This window comes from Schistocerca americana, chromosome 7, assembly GCF_021461395.2.
Source record: "Schistocerca americana isolate TAMUIC-IGC-003095 chromosome 7, iqSchAmer2.1, whole genome shotgun sequence".
In the NCBI taxonomy this organism is placed as follows: Eukaryota; Metazoa; Arthropoda; class Insecta; order Orthoptera; family Acrididae; genus Schistocerca; species Schistocerca americana.
Window position 1 is genome coordinate 632,016,464 of NC_060125.1, and position 19,757 is coordinate 632,036,220.

At 38.9% G+C, this 19,757-nt stretch overlaps 1 protein-coding gene across 1 annotated transcript in view; it reads right to left on the reverse strand.

Moving 5' to 3' along the window:
* The window catches only part of LOC124623180 (nuclear cap-binding protein subunit 1), a 179,413-nt gene that overhangs the window by 121,294 nt on the left and 38,362 nt on the right, over window positions 1-19,757 (reverse strand). Inside the window, exons 3-7 of the mRNA XM_047148984.1 lie at window positions 18,765-18,950; window positions 16,294-16,473; window positions 13,969-14,160; window positions 9,380-9,595; window positions 252-349 (exon numbers count right to left, since the gene is read on the reverse strand). Coding sequence (XP_047004940.1) covers window positions 252-349; window positions 9,380-9,595; window positions 13,969-14,160; window positions 16,294-16,473; window positions 18,765-18,950 — 872 coding nt within the window. The remainder of the gene's footprint in view (window positions 1-251; window positions 350-9,379; window positions 9,596-13,968; window positions 14,161-16,293; window positions 16,474-18,764; window positions 18,951-19,757) is intronic.

Genomic DNA, 19,757 nt, shown 5'->3' on the forward strand with positions numbered 1-19,757 from the left:
TGACTCTAAAAAGATGAAGCACTGGATACAAATATTTACAAAAGAAGAGAAAACAGATTTACAATGCTAGCCAACATAAAAGTTATTTTTTATAAATAAATATTTTTAATATTTGTACACAGTTAAAATAAACAGCATCCAGCTAGAAGGTGTAAGGCATTCAAATCTGAAACAACATGAGGCATGAGATATAAATTCAGCAGATCAATCATTAGTCTTCTTTTCCTTTTTGGAAAATAAGCACAACTTACCAGTCTTTTCTCTCTAAATGATGCATCTCAATAATCTGATGTAAGTGTTCTTCTATGAGAAACCTTTCAATTGAATGTGCTCCTGGGAGAAGAGGACCCTGTAACCACAAATACAATCAAATATCATCATTAAAAAAAAAAAAAAAAATTAAAAACTGCAGTCTGTAATTTGGCTGTGATACTAAAAATGTTTGCAGACTAAAATACAGTCGTCAGTTGCAAATATATTTTTATTATGCTTTGTCAATTTTGACAAATTAGTTTTGTCATCTTCAGAAGCCTACAAAATTAGGGATATTACAAATTTTTTGACCTCAGGTACACATTTACATGAAGTATAGCACAGAAACTTACCTAGTACTGGTTTAGCAGATGTCAATATCTTCTTCATAGAAGTGTAATGCCCTGATATTCCCAGAAATGTACATATTGTATGTGATTATTGTAAACACAGATTGACATTTTACAGCAAATGTGAGACTCAGCCCATTACTTTTATATATTAGAACTATATGTCATGTTTTTCAAACATATTATGAATAATTTCTTTTTATACTCTCCCATGAGGCACCGCCTTATCGTAGCACCGTCCGTGTGGGCGGGAGAGTTTGTGTGCTCCAAGAAAGCTGAGAGCTATATTGGCGGTAGCGTAGCTACTGGCAGGTCCAACCTAGCCAGGCAGGTCTCAGCAGAGGAGCCAGACAAAGTGTGCCTCACAACGACCCGTCTTATATCCTATATCCTATTCCCTACCCTCTCCTCAGTCACCATTCCTTTTCTTTCTCTAATTACCTTAACACACCACTGCCTTGCGCTTGGTCTCGGGAGGGATGAAGAAAAGGGAGAAAACCCTGAAAGAAAATCTGGAGTGGGGCCCCAAAGGCGGTTGGAAGGCGTACTACATCCCCTTTCAGCAGCTCCTGCAAGTGAAATGATACCAGATGTATTGGCTTGCCTTTCTTCTGAATATTATCATTTAGGTCAAGAGGGAGACCGTGATGATTGGGCAACTCACGTGTCTTCATATTTGTCGCTCAGGCTTGGAGCATCCTGGAGAGGACACTTCAGCGACGTCCAAGGACTTAGGCAAAACACGGGAAGAGGCAGTTACCGGTTATAAGCTCTGTCTGATTGGCGTAAGACTCGAGTGCCAGAGGCCACTTCCGATGGTGGGAGAGATCATTGCATCTCATTGGACAGCTACCGCCCACTTCAAGCTGGTCAGCCCCCGGCCAATAAGGTGCTGTCCCGCCACTATCTGCCTGCTTCACGGGGTGTGCGGAGCTTAGAAGTAATCTTCGACAAGTGGGTTGATATAGTACACCTACTAAAAACAAAAATGAAATAATAAAGGAATCACTATTTCATATTGCCGCCTAGAATGTTAGGACCATGTGTCCAAGGTACATTGACGATGCCCAAAAGGTTGATTTCATCCGTTAAGATTGCCGTAATTGACAGAGAGCTCCACCGTTTGAATGTAGACATCGCGGGACTGCAGGAGACGCGGCTTCCAGACACGGGCTCTATCAGGGAGGATAATTACACATTCTTCTGGCAGGGGAAGTCTCAAGACAAGCCAAGACTTCATGGCATAGGATTTGCTGTTAAAAACACCCTCCTGGACTGTACTGTGCCACCATCCGATGGAACAGAGCGAATTATTGCTTTAACCCTAGGATGCATAGTGCCGAAAACACACATGAATGCATATGCAGGGCTTCCAAGGCCCTGCCCGAATTTAAAGTTTTCTTCTTTTCATATAATCATTCTTTGGAGTTATTGTCATATTGAAAGTTTCCTAAGATACAGTGACAGGATCTGGTGAGCCTGATAAACATTTTATTAATTAAAAAAAAACAAACCTAATAGTGAATTTTTATTAGTTACATCTATTTACATACAACATATACAAATAATTTTATTAATTCTCTTATAAGTTGCAGTTTACATTTAATAACATTTATTACAACCAATTTCTTCAGTTAAAACATACTCATTATTCACAATATTATGTATATAGGCAATATTTTGACAAAAAGTTATTATTCATTGTTCACATAAACATGCATTTTTCTTAGTTTTCAACATGTGACAGACAAGAAGCACAAAGAACGCCACTATGTTCCTTACAAATGTTGGATTTACACTTAATGCATGTCATAGCACTTTTCCTGTGTTTATTATATGGACAATAATTGCATCTTCTTCTTTTTCCTGAAACAGGTAGTTGGTTCGGTAATATGACATCTTTTTGAACTCCACAGTTTTGCATAGCATCAACGATTTTCTTTGGAAGATTAGGGATCTGAATACTAAGTTCCATTAGTGGTCTTACCATTTCCTCTGCTAAATCTCTTAGGAACAAACGCCTTTTATCACTTCTTCGACTATGGTATGTCAGATGTTGGGCGGGAAATAAAATTTCGCTGTTCATTGCTGTGACGTCCATCATATTCATCCATAATGCAAATGGCCATCTTCTTGTTTGTCTCTTGCAAGTGTAATAACGAATTTTCTGGTCCATTTGATCAACTCCACCCTTCGTAGAGTTATAGAACTTTATTATTATTATTATTATTATTATTATTATTATTTTTTTTTTTTTTGCATGAGTTTCATCAATGTTTCTGTCGTGATGCATTGTGCTAATGAGAACTACAGACTTTTTCTTTTTGGGAATATAACTCACCATTGTAATGTCACCTTTAAATACAAACAGGAATGAATCGCTCTTGAGGTAGATGGTTTCATCTCATTGGGAATTTCTGGTTTATTTTGTTTGATTGTTCCCACAACTGTAACTTGCTTCTGAAGCATCTCTTCTCCCAGCTGCACACTAGTAACGAAGTTGTCAACAGTAATATTTTTTAATGATCCTTCAATGCTTTTAGCAAGATCTTTCACCACATTCAATCCAAGATTTTTCTGAATAGGTTCATGGGGCTTCCATCCCGTGTAAAAAATTCCGTCTAAAGCATATGCAGATGTAGCATCACATAACCAAAATATTTTTATGCCATACTTGACTGTTTTACAGGGCATATACTGGGTGAAGCTGCATCTTCCACGGAATGGGACTAGCTGTTCGTCAACTGTGGGCGAATCACTGGGAATCATTCTATTTCTACACTTGTAAAGAAATAATTCCCATACATAGTGAACAGCTGCAAGTTTGTCATCTGCCGATCGAGCTTCACGGGTACGCCTGTCATCAAATCTAATCATTCTCCTTATATCCTCGAATCTATTTACTGACATGGTGGCCTTATATGTAGGATTTGCCTTTTCATCCAAGAATAATTCTCTAATAGGGACATCCCAACTCTTCTCAACACCAGAAAGCAGTAAAAGACCAAGAAAACCCTCCATTTTAGCAAGCGAAATGTTTTTACACGTTTTACCACGTAAAGCAGCCACTCTTCTGCCTTCAATATTTGTGCAGTTGATGATTTCCTCTAGTATTTCCTTGGAGATGAAATAGTCCCAGGCATCCTTAGGTTTACAGGTTTTTGAACCACGGGCTGGACCAGGTGCCTCCTTTACGATATTATGGACAGGCGTACAAAAAGTTGCAGGAGGATCTAATTTCCAAATCGTTCCACTCTGACTAATGTATGTGTGGTCTTCTATACCTTTTTGTGGTGGTTCTTCATTTTCAGAGTCTGATGAAGTAATATTATTGGAAGGACTGTCATCTGCCTCAATATTCACATCTGCAGGTTCATTGGCTGATTCTTCACTACTTGCATCTTCAAAAATATTTCCTTCCTCGTATGAATCATCTTCTTCAAACCACTGAGCCACAACACTTTCAAAATTAGCTGCATTTGCACGGACTGACCCTCTTACTTTGCGTGTCGAAGCCATAGCAAAAGGCGTGTCTCTCGAACAGCAGCTTGTGCAGCACTAAACGAGTCATACTCGTAACAATATGGGCATTGCAGCAACAAACAAACTACAGTAACAATGAGGCTGATAAGAGCAGCACAGGATAACAATAGCAAAACATCTGATAGCAAAAAGATCAATAATACACCAACATCGCCAATATGTATTATCTTTTAGTTATACTATTACTACTACAGCACTCCTGTTGCTGGAAATGCCACTACAGTTATTGTTGAATTAATAACTGCTCCCAAACAAATGTTGAAGACAATATAGGCTAAAGAACATTTATAAATGTGTGAGGGCTTCTGAAGCCCTGCTTATGCATTCACGGTGTATGGGTAAACATACTGAATTACACAAAAAACTTAAAAAGATATCTCGTTCAGACTTGATAGGAGGAATGTCAGTGTTAGTGAAAGAGTACTGGAAAGCAGTTTGAAATCAAACAAAAAAATTACAGATTTTTTAAAAAAATGAAGACATACAAGGACCTCGGAGGCCCTGTATATGGATCCTAGGGTTAAAAATATGCTCCTCAAGCAGCACTGTCAACATCCTACATGTGTACGCTCCCACCTTATCATCCAGAGTGGAAGAGAAGGATCTGTTTTATGATTTACTCAGCGACAGAATAGCCAAGGCACCTAGCACCGAGACACTGTGTATTCTAGGGGACTTTAATGCTAGAGTTGGATCAGACTATGACATATGGCCAAATTGCCTAGGACATCATGGGGTGGGAAAAATGAATGCAAATGACCAGAAACTGCTTGAAGTTTGCTGCTTTTATGGACTCTGCATTACAAACACATATTTCCAGCTTAAGTATCAGCACAAGGTGTCCTGGAGACACCCGCGCTCTCAACACTGGCATCAACTTGACTTAGTCATAGCTAGGCGTACTGGTCTCAAAAATGTGCTACTGACACGAAGTTATCATAGTGCTGATTGCAACACTTACCACGCCCTGGTGTCGTGCACATTGAGGCTCACTCCTAAAAAATACCACCACGCTAAACCGAGAGGTCATTCCCATATCAACACAGATCATGTTCATGACACACAAAGAAAGCAGGATTTTGCCAGTAATTTTGAAAGTGCTCTCCCAGGAAACATGCAAGCAGAAAGGAATGTTGATAAGAAATGGGCAAAACTCTCGGGTGCAATCTACAGCTAGGCAGTATTGGCCTATGGAATAAAAGGAAAAAGAAATAAGGGCTGGTACAAGCAAAATTTGGAAGAAATGGAACCAGTCACTGAGGCTAAATGGAAAGCCCTGCTTGCTTACAAAAGAAATCCAAATGAAAAAACTCGAGATGACCTACGAAAAGCAAAGAACAGGGCACAGCAAACATCCAGGAGATGCGCAAATAACTACTGGCTGAATTTATATGCAGGTATACAGAAAGCGGCCGATTCTGGGGATGCTAAGGCAATGTACGATGGTATTAAGAAAGCAATTGGACCAACTGTCAGAAAAACAGCTCCTCTGAAGTCCAAGATGGGTGAAGTCATTACTGATGAAGGCAAACAAATGGAACGCTGGGTTGAACACTATCTCGAGTTGTATGCAGCCGACAATGAAGTTAGCAAGGATGCATGTGACGCCATCAAACAAATGCCATTTATGGAAGAACTAGACGCAATGCCTACTATGGAAGAACTCAGTAGAGAAATAGATTCTCTTGCTAATGGAAAGGCCCCAGGTGAAGATGGGATACCTGCAGAGGTTATTAAGTATAACAAGTCTGTTCTTCTCAAACACTTATATTCACTTATCACAACCAGCTGAGAAGAAGATTATGTCCCGATGAGTATGTGGAATTCGAGGATAGTTATTATATATAAACAGAAAGGGAACAGAAGTGACTGTAACAATTACCAAGGCATTTCATTACTAAGTGTAGCTGGGAAAGCTTATGCAAGAGTCATCCTAATGCGACTACAAATCTTAGCTTCCAGAATCTACCCAGAATCTCAGTGTGGTTTCAGGCCTGGCCGATCAACCGTAGATATGATCTTCTCCTTAAGACAGCTACAAGAGAAATGTCGTGAGTGGCAGAGGCCACTTTATATTGTTTTCATTGACCTTGTTAAAGCGTTTGATTTAGTGAGCAGAAATGGGCTTTTCAAACTGTTGCAGAAGACTGGATGCCCACCTAAACTACTACAAATAATTGTCTCTTTCCATGAGAAAACACAAGCAACAATTTGCTTCAATGGTAAAACATCAGAAGTATTCCCTGTTAATAGCGGTGTGAAACAGGGGTGTGTGTTAGCTCCTACATTATTTGGGATTTTCTTTTCCCTTCTGCTCAGATTTGCCTTTGAACACTGTGAGGAGGGAGTGTATCTACATACGAGGTCTGATGGAAATCTTTTCAACATTGCTCGCCTCAAGACCAAGCCCAAAGTAAATACAGTTGTTATCCGTGAGTTGTTATATGTGGACGATGCACCTCTAGTAGCGAACACAGAAGATGAGCTGCAGTATATAATTAACAAATTATCACATGCCTATGAAAAATTTGGTCTATTCATCAGCCTTCAAAAGACTAAGATCATGGCGCAAAGCACTACTAACATCCATCAGCATTGATGGCAATCCTCTCCAGGTAGTTGATGACTTTACCTACATGAGATCCACAATATGTAGCAACTTGTCCATGGACACTGAAATTACTAACAGAATCGCAAAGGCATCATCTGTCATGGCTAGATTGAAAAACAGAGTATGGAACAACGGACTGCTTAACACAAAAACTAAATTAAAAGTCTACAACGCTTGTGTTATAAGCACCCTTCTCTATAGCTGTGAGACATGGACAACTCTTTCTAAGCTTGAATCCCGACTCAACAGCTTCCGTCTCCGCTGTCTCCGCAAGATCGTTCAGATCTCTTGGAGAGATAGAGTACCCAACACCAAAGTCTTTCATCGTGCAAGCACAACCAGCATCTTTGCACTCCTGAGTCATCGACGTCCAAGATGGTTGGGACACGTCATGCGCATAGATCCTGAACGGATACCGAAACAACTGCTGTACAGAGAACTTCAGGAGGGTGTGAGACCAGTGGGATGACTAGACCTTCGTTTCAAGGATGTCTGCAAGAGAGACCTGACCAAGACCAGAATCAATCCAAGTTGCTGGGAAAGCATTGCAGATGACCGTGTCAAGTGACAAGTAACTGTGCGCAATGGTGTCAAGCTCTCAGAGGACGAAAGCACACAGGAACAAATCAGGAAGAGGACAAAGCGAAGAGACAGAGCGGCTTCTGTTCGAAGTCCCTCAAATTTCACATGTCCAAACTGCAGTAGGGACTGCCACTCTCGAGTGGGACTTTTTAGCCACAGCAGACGATGCAGACTCTGAACCAAGCATGTTACACCATCACTCCTCAAGGATGGAGGGATTCCATTATATATTATAAATAAATAATTTCTTTTTATACTTTTGTTATAATTCATGTATATGTTTTTAGATATGCTCCTTGCTGCCAGCACAACAGATACATAGATGTGATTCAGTTATTGTAAATTGTCAATATGTGTTTACAATAATCACATACAATTTGTACATTTCTGGATATACTATGGCATTATGCTTCTATGAAAAAGATACTGAGATCTGCTAAACCAGTACTAAGTAAGTTTCTGAAATATACTTCATATACTTCACATAAATGTATAACCAAGGTCTAAAATTTTATAATATCCCTAATTTTGTAGTCTTCTGAAGATGACAAATTAATTTTTTGAAACTGGTAAAGCATAATAACAATATATTTGCACCTGATGAATCAGTTTTATTCGGAAAACTGTATACTACAGCCACTGAAAACTATACCCACGAATAAAATAATAAAAAGTACTAAAGCATTCTTTAATCCTGTTTTATCTACTGATAACAGCAATAATTCACATTATTCTTTCCGCACCGCTGCTAAGGACTTGCAGCACAATTACTGCCATCAAAGCTCCGTCATGTTCTACAGTAAAAGTGCAATCATTATGAAAATCAATCACTAATTTGGCTGTTAAAAATCAACATATAAAATCCACTCTTATCATCTGTGAAGGTGGTTAGTTAGCAGAGCAGCAACGTTGTCTCATCAAAAATTTTCCAGTTTTTCCCAGTTGAAATTACACATTTCCCTGAACCAAGTCACACAGAGCCAGGTCAGGTGAAGAAAGCTGCATCGGGTGGTGCAACCATGCCATTTTTGGCCAAAAACTGACTAACAGAGTTGGCTGTGTGTGCAGGTGTGTTGTTATGGTGGAAGAACCAGTCTCCTGTCTGCCACAAATCAGGTCTTTTTTGACTCAACCGAGCTCCAAGAGAACCTACTAATCTCTAACGGTTCATCAATTGTCTGTCTGTGAGCACATGCCCTCGAAATTTTTCAATATTTTCATTGATTTGGGCAATTGATGGACATCCAGAATGAGGTTTGTCATCAAATGACATGTCACTATTTTTAAATCGAGCAAGCCACTTGTTTTTCCCATAGTGTCATCTTGATAAGCTGTTTCTGACATTAAAACAGTCCCAGCAGCATTTCTACTGAGTAGAAAACAAAATTTCACAGTTGCATATTGTTCTCTTAAACGTGTCTTCACAGAAAACAAAACACGAACAAAACAGCACTATCAAACAATCACGGCAGATGAACACAACAAGTCAGGTCAACAACAGAGGCAGCACTGAACTGGCAATGAGTTGCACTATACATGCCTAGTGTCAGAAATGCATACTACATAAGCTCCAACCAAGGCAATGTTATTCCAGTTTTTTTTTTTTTTTTTTTTTTGGGGGGGGGGGGGGGGGGGCGGGGATTGAAACTGATGGTGGAATCATCAAATTTTATAGTGACTAAGATCAGTTGCAAATTTACTGTGACCTGTTCTCAATCAGTAAATAGGAAAATGATAACAAACAAATATAAGTAAATAATGAAAATATTACCATATCACATGTGGTACAATGTTCAGAAGTTTTATTTATAATTACAAGTTTAAGGCACCACATGTCTATTACTATTGTACTGTATATCTTTGTTTGTGAAAAATTAATTAAATGATACAGTAAAAGAATTGCAGAAGTTTTAGCATACTTCTTGAATAAATCACAATGAGGCACACATGCAAGAGGTAAGGTCTTCTGGGACCAAACTGCTGAGGTCGCCCGTCACACATACAAGAGTAAACAATAATATTACCAAAGTCTGAAACATACCTCTGGGCAATCCGTGTAGTCAAACATTCTAAAAACAGCATGTGGCATTGGGTACACATAGCTGTCATGATGTGGAGGAGGTAGGATTGTTGGTAAGTTGTGCTGAAGTGCTTCGGAAAGTGTGCTGTCAAATGCCAAGTAAGGACGTGGAATGTGTTTTTCTGCCCAGTTATCTTGTCGAAGCTTCCGAATCTGGGCCCAAAGGCAATCCAAGTACTGCAAAACGAAAGTTGTTCATGAACAAAATATATCAACAGCACTTTCAAAGAGAAATGTAATGTTCACCATGGCACATAACACAATATGTACATCTACTTAATAATATTTGTTCATTTCTATTCCAACTGAATACTTTTCCGTCTATGCGAGTGCAGCTGACAACATTCAAGATTTCAGGCATAAATAAACAACACATCTGCTTTCACTTGTCACAACTATGCCACTGGCATTATTCTCATGCAAATTTCTTGTAGCATATTAGCTAGAGCCAACACTATTTACTTATCCGAAAACAACAGAGTGGAATTGTGACAACATTATCCTACTTTTTGGAACTCCACATGGAGGAATGGAATGAGGGACAGAGTAATAATGACGCAGCACGTGTCACAGAGAGTACGTGGCAGTTCCAATCCAGTTAAGACAAAGGCAGAGTGAGAAATTAAGACAGGTTAGGGGAAAGAGAAGTGATAGTCATTTAAGAACTAAGGACTAGGGCAGCAGAGAAAAAAAAAAGTATCAAGAAGGGAGGGAGGGAAATGAAATGGGGAAAAAAGGAATAATGAAAAGAAAGGGGGCAAGATAGGATCTACATGATTGCTCTGCTATTCACAATAAAGTGCCTGGCAGAGGGTTCAATGAACCACCTTCAAGCTGTCTCTCTACCATTCCACTCTCGAACGGAGTGAAGAAAAAACAAGCACTTAAATTTTTCTGCGCGAGCACTGATTTCTCTTATTTTATCATGATGATCATTTCTCCCTATGTAGGTGGGTGCCAATGGAATGTTTTCACAATTGGAGGAGAAAACTGGTGATTGAAATTTGATGAGAAGATCTCATCGCAATGAAAAACGGCTTTGTTTTAATGAATGCCACTCCAATTCACGTATCATGTCTGTGGCACTATCTCCTCTATTTTGTGATAATACAAAACAAGCCACCCTTCTTTGTACTTTTTCGATGTCATCCGTCAGTCCCACCTGATGCATATCTCACACCGCACAGCAATACTCCAGAGTAGGGCGGACAAGCGTGGTGTAAGCGGTCTCTTTAGTAGTCCTGTTGCACCTTCTAAGTGTTCTGCCAATGAATCGCATTCTTTGGTTTCCTCTACCCACAACATTATTTACGTGATTGTTCCAATTTATGTTATTTGTAATTGTAATCCCTAAGTATTTAGTTGAATTTACAGCCTTCAGATTTGTGTGACTTATCACATAATCGAAATTTAGTGGATTTCTTTAAGCACTCATGTGAATAACCTCACACTTTTCTTTATTCAGGATCAATTGCCACTTTTTGCATCATACAGATATCTTATCTAAATCATTTTGCAATTCATTTTGCTCAGGAATGCTGGATATTACTTCTGTTTTACTTGATGACTTTCAATTTATTATTATGAACTGTGTTAACACAGATTAAGTTCAGGGGTGTGTTGGAATGTATTGTATCCCATCTGCAGAGTTCAAAGGAATTAGTGCTGAGTGACAGAATCCAAGTGGTCTGCATGATAAAGACAGGCACTGAGGTCCCTGGAGTTACGCTGTAGAGGATGTTCAGCAACTGGGTAATGGGTAAGTGGATACTCGATCGGTTATGTCTCTCAGGTATAAAAGTAGACACATAAGCTGCCTATCAGTGAGAGTATTTATTGCTTACAGTTTGACTTTCTTGTAAAAAGCAATTTGTGTCTTTTGGAACCATGAAGTATAGCTAGTTAGGGTTGGTAGCACGGTGGGTGGTTTGACAATGAGTGAGCCAGCCCAAAACTGGTAGTCACTGTGGCAAAAAGTATTATGCAGTCATCCTGAAGCAGCATGCCTTGAATCACCAAGTTTAGTTGTAGTCACGTCTATAGCATCTATAATTACTCCTCACTCTACCCTTCTCATCTCTGGACTGAAGCTGGCACAGTCCTTACCGGTGTACCATCTTTAACCTCCTATTCTCTCTCTGTCACCACACACTTCACCTTCATCTACCCTCATCCTCATTACACATGGGTCGAGTGACCTGATTTTTCTTTCTAATCTTCCCCATTCATTCATCAATTAATTTCTCTGCCACAATGTGTTTTTCTAAAGTTGTACTACAAAATGGGGCACTTCCCCTCTCTAAACCTGGAACAGCTTTTTGTTGCTCACCAATCCTGGCAGTATTCTGGTCAGATCCATTACTCTTTCTTAAACATTTGTGAAATCATTGTTGCAAAACTATAATTGGTAAATTTAGAGAATTGTTGTTCAGGGTAGATTATGAGAAAATTCTATTTCATCCACTGTATATCCCTCGTAGATACCATTAGTAAGAGCTAAGAGAGATTGGGACACTTTTATCTGTCTCACTGCAGTGTGACCTCACTTGCCTGAGACTGCAGTCATGTGTGTGAGTTGCACGCGTGTGTGTGTGTGTGTGTGTGTGTGTGTGTGTGTGTGTGTGTGTCAGTCACCTATTTTGAGTGAAGGTCTTACTGGCCAAAAGCTTTATTTGTGAGAGTCTTTATGTTGTGCCAATCTGGGACTGAGCATCTCCACTATATGGTGAGTTGCAACTTTCCTTTTCATAATTTTTTATATGACCAGATGCACAAATTTAAAAGGTTGACATGCTGTATGAGTGAAGGCAAACAAAGCCTTAGTTCTCTGAAATTTATCGTTAAAAAAAGTGATGACTGGGAACTTTGTGACTGAAATATTTGCTTTTGTAAAACTGTCTACACCTTTTTCTTCCAAAATGGTCCTTGTTTTCTTCATTTGGCTGTATTTGAGCTTTCAAAAAGGATTGTTCTGTTGAAAAGCAGCAGCATTTTCCCACTGGTGAACTGAATATGTCTCCAATTTATGGTGTTTTCGGACATTATTTGTCTTTTCTCACCCAATTCAACCCACACAACTAATTTTGACCTTACGTGAGCATTAATAGCCATGCAATTCATGCTTGATAATGCTACAGATACAACTGACAAGGCATTTAGTGTTAAAGTAGAACCAAATGTACGGAAACTCTATTTTAATACTATAGAAACTACTTCAATGCAGTTGAAAAACATTACAGATTTTATAGGAGTGCATAGTTTCACATCAATATGTACTAATAAAGGTTTCTCGGATTTCCAGCCACATCAAGTGGTTTAAAATCCACGAGTTTTTGGCCGAGTACTCCTTGGCCATTGTCAAGTGGTGGCTGTTTTCTGGTTGCTGCTGCTGTCCTTATATAGCTGCACTGCCTTCCGTGACGTCACTGGTACCCACTCCGGCACCATATGAAGGAAGTGCGGCTATATAAGGATGGCAGCAGCAACCAGAAGACAGTCACCACTTGACAATGGCCGAGGAGTACTCGGCCGAAAGCTCATGGATTTTAAACCACTTGATGCGGCTGGAAGCCCGAGAAACCTTTATTGCTACAGATGATGTTTTCCAATCACTTTACTGCAGAGGCTACAGTGGCAGATGGCTGCAAGCATAAGTAAACTTCAGTCAAAGGGGAGAGGGCTAGTGAGCTCGACAAAGCCTCACCTTCCTTTTGCAGGGCTGCAGCCTACAGCACAACTGGCATATTTTCACAGGGATCGCTGATCTCTTCTGGTGTTGTAAGGGTTGTAATTTAAATCTGTTATGGACTAGGATTAGTCGCTTCGCTTATTTCAGAATAAGAAAACAACAATCAATGCACAACACAAAGCTTTCAGGGACAGTTACCATACAATTGCTTGTTGTGGTTCGCCGAGTATTCACGTCGGACCTCTAGCAGTAATCAATGCAACCACACTTCAAAAAATTCACCATGTTAAAAGTGCCCGCATTACCCCATCTTTTGAGCTTTAGCTAACAAACAAAAATATGCTTTTCTTTGTTATAAAATGTGAGGTCCCAAGGCTGAGTACTACATTGCATTACGCAGCGTGTATCTTAAATGGACCATTCATCCGCCCACAATTGGCATGGGACTAGAGCATTGAGTGCATTGATGTTTTTGGGTTCGTACACTTTTTATCTTGAAGACAGGTTCTTAATGGACATTATCTTTACACTTTGGGCTTTACCAGATGACTTACAATACCAGTGAGTGAAAATTGGTTACACTTTTAATATTTATATGCAAAAAATTTGTGATAAAATAGTTAATCTCGATACAATTCACTATGAAATGAGTTTGTTTAGTAATTTTGTGTTTCTGCATTTTGAGGCAGAATTAGCATCTATTTCGCATTTATCACAACAAGTGAATTTTTCCAGTCCCTAATCATAAGGAAAATAGACTCACAACTCTGTCACCAACTTGTTTAACTGTCAGGAAAGTTATTTGGAATGGATCTAGCATCTATATAGAAACTGGTTTCAGTTGAAATATATGAGTACTTACCTCCTCTTGTGGATGAGGGTGATCAAGAGCCCACACTCTAAGGGCACCATGATGCTTTTTGCTTCTCTTTCCAAGAAATACTTCAATGGAAATTAGAAGATGTTCTAGTGACTGTTCTTTCTTTTCATACAACTCCCGTCCAACCCACGGCAGTGTGGACAATACAGCAAACACATACCAGTCCTTCCTCACCTGCAGACAAAGAGAAAGGAGTAGAATTGAAGTCACAAAACTTTAAAAAAATTAAATAATCAATGCAGTAAATATTTCAGACAGCTTTATGGATACTTTAACAATTCATTATGATGTTACGTACACAGGTGTAATGGTACACTGCTATAAATATATAAAGAGCAGTCAAATGAAAATGAGACAGATAGAAAAAAATAAGTATAATGTTTGCTTGTGTCTGTGTATGTGCGGATGGATATGAGTGTGTGTGCGAGTGTATACCTGTCCTTTTTTCCCCTTAAGGTAAGTCTTTCCGCTCCCGGGATTGGAATGACTCCTTACCCTCTCCCTTAAAACCCACATCCTTTCGTCTTTCCCTCTTTCCTGATCAGGCAACAGTTTGTTGCGAAAGCTTGAATTTTGTGTGTATGTTTGTGTTTGTTCGTGTGTCTATCGACGTGCCAGCGCTTTCGTTTGGTAAGTCACATCATCTTTGTTTTTAGGTATATTTTTCCCATGTGGAATGTTTCCCTCTATTAATAAGTATAATGTTTATCATTTCAAAAGTGATTACCATAACTGTTAATACATTTATCCCACTGTGAGACAAGAAGATCAATGCCTTCATGGAAAAATATTTTGTGGTTGCCTATGGAACCATGATTATATCCACGCACGTACGTCTTTGTCCGAAGCAAATCAATGGCCACGATTGTCTTTGTTCAGGGCTGTAAAAATATGAAAATCGAACGGGGAATGATCAGGACTGTATGGAGGACGTGTAAGGGTTTCCTAGTAAAACTTCTGCTGACAGCATCACACCAGCAAATTACATGGAGAAAGTATTATTTGGGTGGTAGTCTTCCTATGTAATGTGATCTGCAAACATACAGTGAGTATTACAACAAATGTGTCATTAGAATGTGTTGGGTACCCATTCTTCGGATGCTCACCTTTTTGTTCTCCTTTCTTGCTCTTTTTTTTCACTAATACTTCTGTGTGTGTGACCTAATTCTCTGTGCGTTATCATCACAGTGTGCAGGTATTTATTTTACAATTGCTTCATCAAGGTCTTTTTTTATATTATTGAACACTGGAAAGCTTCATGATTGCTTAATCGAGGTTTTTTTTTCTTATATTATTGAACAATGAGCAGCTTCAGGTGAACAATCACAACAAAATATATGCAGAATGCAAATGTAATACTTTTAAATCTAAAATAAGAAAAGGAAACCACTTGCCTATAGTGGCCTGAGTTATGGAATATAGAAACACATAACAGAAAACAGGATTTAGACCAGCTTTTGAGCTTTTGCTCTGTTTCTAGTCAAAGTACACACATTCACACACACAACCACACAGACACCACAACACGCACTCCCATGGAGCTGGCCATGGACACTAGAATGTGTTTTTGGGTGTCAGTGTGCATCAATGTATGTACTTTTATTAGAAAAAGGAGCACGGGATTGAAAGCTAGTATGAATGCTGCTTTCTGTTAAGTATATCTATGCTCCACACATCAGTCTGCTATAGGTGAGCAATTATCTTCCCCTTGTTTTACATATTGTTCCACCCATGAATTTCCATTATTGTTATTCTTTAAATCTACAACAGAAAAAAATTAAGATTTGTAGACAGGATTTTTTTAAGGCCAGGTAACATGCATCATAGTCTTGCAAAAAAATTTTAAAAACACAGTAAGAAGCTCCTGTAGTTTGAACATAAGCTGAAAATTGTATATTGTATATTCATCATCATGTGTAGAGTTACTGAAAAAGTCACAGGGTAGAACAAAAAATTATGAAGTTCCAAAACACACATACTGGTACAGAAGCAAATACCATTCCTCTGATGTGTGGCTTTGTTCTGAAGCTAAAGGTATTGCCTCAAAACTGTAGGAATTTTGTATTTCATTTTCTTACTATTCCCGTGTCTGCAATGAAGAAATCAGTAACTCCAGAATCTCAACATACGTGTTTGCACCAAGTGCACGACTCTTTCGGACTCAACTTCTGGTATGCAAGTTGCTCTACAATACAGTCAATAAACCTTAAAGAAGTCTTTCTTGTGTTGAAAAACTTATGTGCAAAATTAAACCATAATCAGGATAAATAACTGAATTTTATAAAAGTAACACAGTACAGAATTTACCTGTGGGACACCATCTTCCTTAGCGGCATCAACCATGTTGTCAAGTAGCTGCATTAAAGATCCTGCAGAAATTACATGGCAATTCACAAGGTCTGCTAAGAAGCGTAATGAATACCGTGCCGCATCCCACCGACAACTTTTCAGTGAATCCTTCAGGTTGCGTACCATGTAATCTACAAACTGAGGACAGAAAGTACAGTATGTAAGTCTGACATAACACATTTTACCATATATGTTCTATGTAATGTCTATGATATATACCATTTAAATAAAGTGACATTGTGATTGAACACAGTTTTCTAATATAATTTCACTGTGATGAGCCATTTACAAATAATTGCTAAGTACATTAATTATTCACAGAATTATTTAACAATACTGGCACAATAAAAATCTTTACATAGTCAATGATAGTTTACTGCTCATAAAAGGTCCTCTACAGTCAGTGACGTCAGGCACACTATTTTCAGAAACTACGTCCTTATCACTAACATCACGCAGATGTCCAGTGAACTAACACTGAATTTCCTTTTCTAAAGTTTTCGTTTAGCATAGAACATGTGAACACCAGCTGTCTACTTCTGGTGTGTTTTCTTCTTTATCATTCCAGTTAACTTTCCACTGCAGTTATGTAATTCTCCTGTAGCTTAATGTGTCATTCCTTTGTTATCTGCAGGGTTAGACAATAGTTTGGAGGCCCTTGTCCTGATACTGCACAGCCCTCAAATTACAGCAAGATATGTGATAACAGAACAAAACATGGCCGACACACCTCCCTTTTGAACTGACGGGTCTACTTGATTGAGACACTCATTGGTATCAAGCCATCACCGCGAACGTTCTATCAAGATCAGGCATCAGACAAATCCTGCAGTCAGTGTTGAAGAGAAATTTATGTCATCGATCTATGTCGTCATCTTCACGCATCATGTTGCTGTGGGGTTAGTACTGCTGTTTATAACAGAAGCTTAGAGGACAAATCGATCATGTCGAAATGGTTGTGTACTGTCTGGGTATACACAATGCTTCCAGTTACCTCCAGAAAGGCAGTTCACAATTCTGTTGCAATCTTCTTGGGGTGCCTACAAAACCATAATTTGCAGGTAGTGGCCTCAGATGGTGTTGTGGACTGTGAAGGATCATTATAAGGCAAATTTTCACCTTTTTGTATCTCACAATAGTGGCTGAAATGTTCCAATTCGGTCACTACGGTGTACACCAATTTGGCAGCCAAATTTCTATTACAACAACCCTTACTCTTACTTCGTTACTTACTCATTTTCTTTTGGCCCCACAAACCACGGTCACTTTCTGGCCTTGTAAATAGCCTCATCTGTAGCATTCTGCCCTTCCCTAGTTAAAAGTATCTGAATATCCCCAGCCATCTGGTCTCTTCATCTTATTTTTGGTCTGGGTTTCTTCTCTGACACTTCTCTTCTACAGGTGTGGCCAGCCCATCTCAGTCTCCTTGTCTAGGCTTCCACAACATTTGAATCTTTACATAGCTCCCTGAGCCTCCTGTTCCATATTCAGTGTCTTCTCCTCCCTTATAAATTGGTCCAAATATCTTCTGCAGTATTTTATTTTCAAAAATATTTATCTTTCACTCTGTATGCTTATCTATTCTCCATATTTCTGCCTCATTTAGAAATACTTAGTGTAAAGTGACAAAGCTTGAAATGACACTGTACGGCATCTTGACAGAATGAACAGTGAACACAATCTTCACTGTCCCACTTATGCTTCTGGACAAGGCATTATCTATGGAACTGCACTGAAAATTAAGGTTTACCTTTACAATTGTTATACAGGTGGCTGCAAGCAGTGGTTTCCTATGGTAAAGAAAGTGCTGAGAAAGAAAAACAAATTCTGCAAATCAAGGGGATGATGCACAACTTTTTTAGCAATTTATCAACAAATGGTTCAAATGGCTCTAAGTACTATGGAACTTAACATCTGAGGTCATCAGTCCCCCAGACTTAGAACTACTTAAACCTAACTAACCTAAGGACATCACACACATCCATGCCCAAGGCAGGATTTGAACCTGCAACCGTAGCAGCAGCGCGGTTCTGGACTGAAGCGCCTAGAACCACTCGGCCACAGCGGCCGGCCAATTTATTAACAGGTTAAGTCTCAATAAAATCACTCGAGATTTGGCTACTATTCATACAGCTTTTCTAAATCTGTCTTGAGGTTTAGTTATTTATTCTGAAAGTGTTATATTAGGTAAACATGGTCATCAGGCTACATTACAGATCAATCTGTTACCATGACATTTATTTCACCAACTCACAACCAAGTTGTCACTTTATAACCTAACTTTGACCTCATGTTATGCTATAGGTCATTTGTAGCCACAACCAAGATTTTGATGGTGTGGAACTATCATACCATAACCAGAGTTTCAACGAAAAAGTCTTGAACATTTAACTTTATTAGGTTAAAAGTCATAAAAATAAAAACCTCACCTCACCACCAAAATTATAATTCTTTGCATTGAGCAATCCCACCAGTGTAGTGTAGATTGTACATTTCTCAGGCATCTTGATAGCACAATCTGTAAGTATACGAAGTATCTTGGTGCGAAAAGTTGCTAAATCTGCCTCCAGTACACTTGCAAGTCCTTCCAAATTACTCTCCAGCGATGAGGTGCTCTGTAAATTAATTGCAGTTACCATTAACACAAACTATGAACATTTGCTCAAATCACGCACATAAAATTCAGAACAACAATGCCCCCCCCCCCCCTCTCTCTCTCCAAAACCATAACAACATTACAAGATCATGTGAAATTAGGCTTTGAAGATATCTGAGCAGTAACAGGTAGTCCACTAATATGGAAACTATGGTAATAACTACAATATCAAACAATAATAAGAAAAAATTACTACAATGGAAGATGCTGGAACTCTTGAAATCATGGGTTTCTTTTCCTGGCAAAAGAAAACTGCAAGCTGGAGGAAATGAATCTATTGAAGAACTGAACAAAAGTTATTCAGACCACCTGGTTGAGGAAACATAGTATGACAAGACAAGAGATAAATCTACAATGAAAAGGTAACAACACATGAGACCTGAAAATTTTTGAAGCTGCAAGTGGTAGTTAACAAATAAAGAAAGACAAAAATGTGATACTGGTCAACAGAAAGAAGCCATAAAACATAAGAGAGAGATGAAAAGCGAAAATTGTGGCTGCAAGGGGGCAAGGGGGGGGGGGGGGGTGTATAATGAGAGAGATGACAGGGTTAAAGCTGGGTGGCAATTATAGTTTGTAGAGCAAATTCTCACCAAGTTCTGCAGTGCTGGTGTTTGGAGGAAGAGTCTAAATTATCCACACAGGATTTTATCTTTCATTAATCCCTTCCCCTCAGCATCCTCACCTCCTGGTATCAAACTTAAAGGTTTGTTTTCTTTCATTTAAAATCTATTTATCACCCATTTTCCAACCAAGTCCTAAAGAT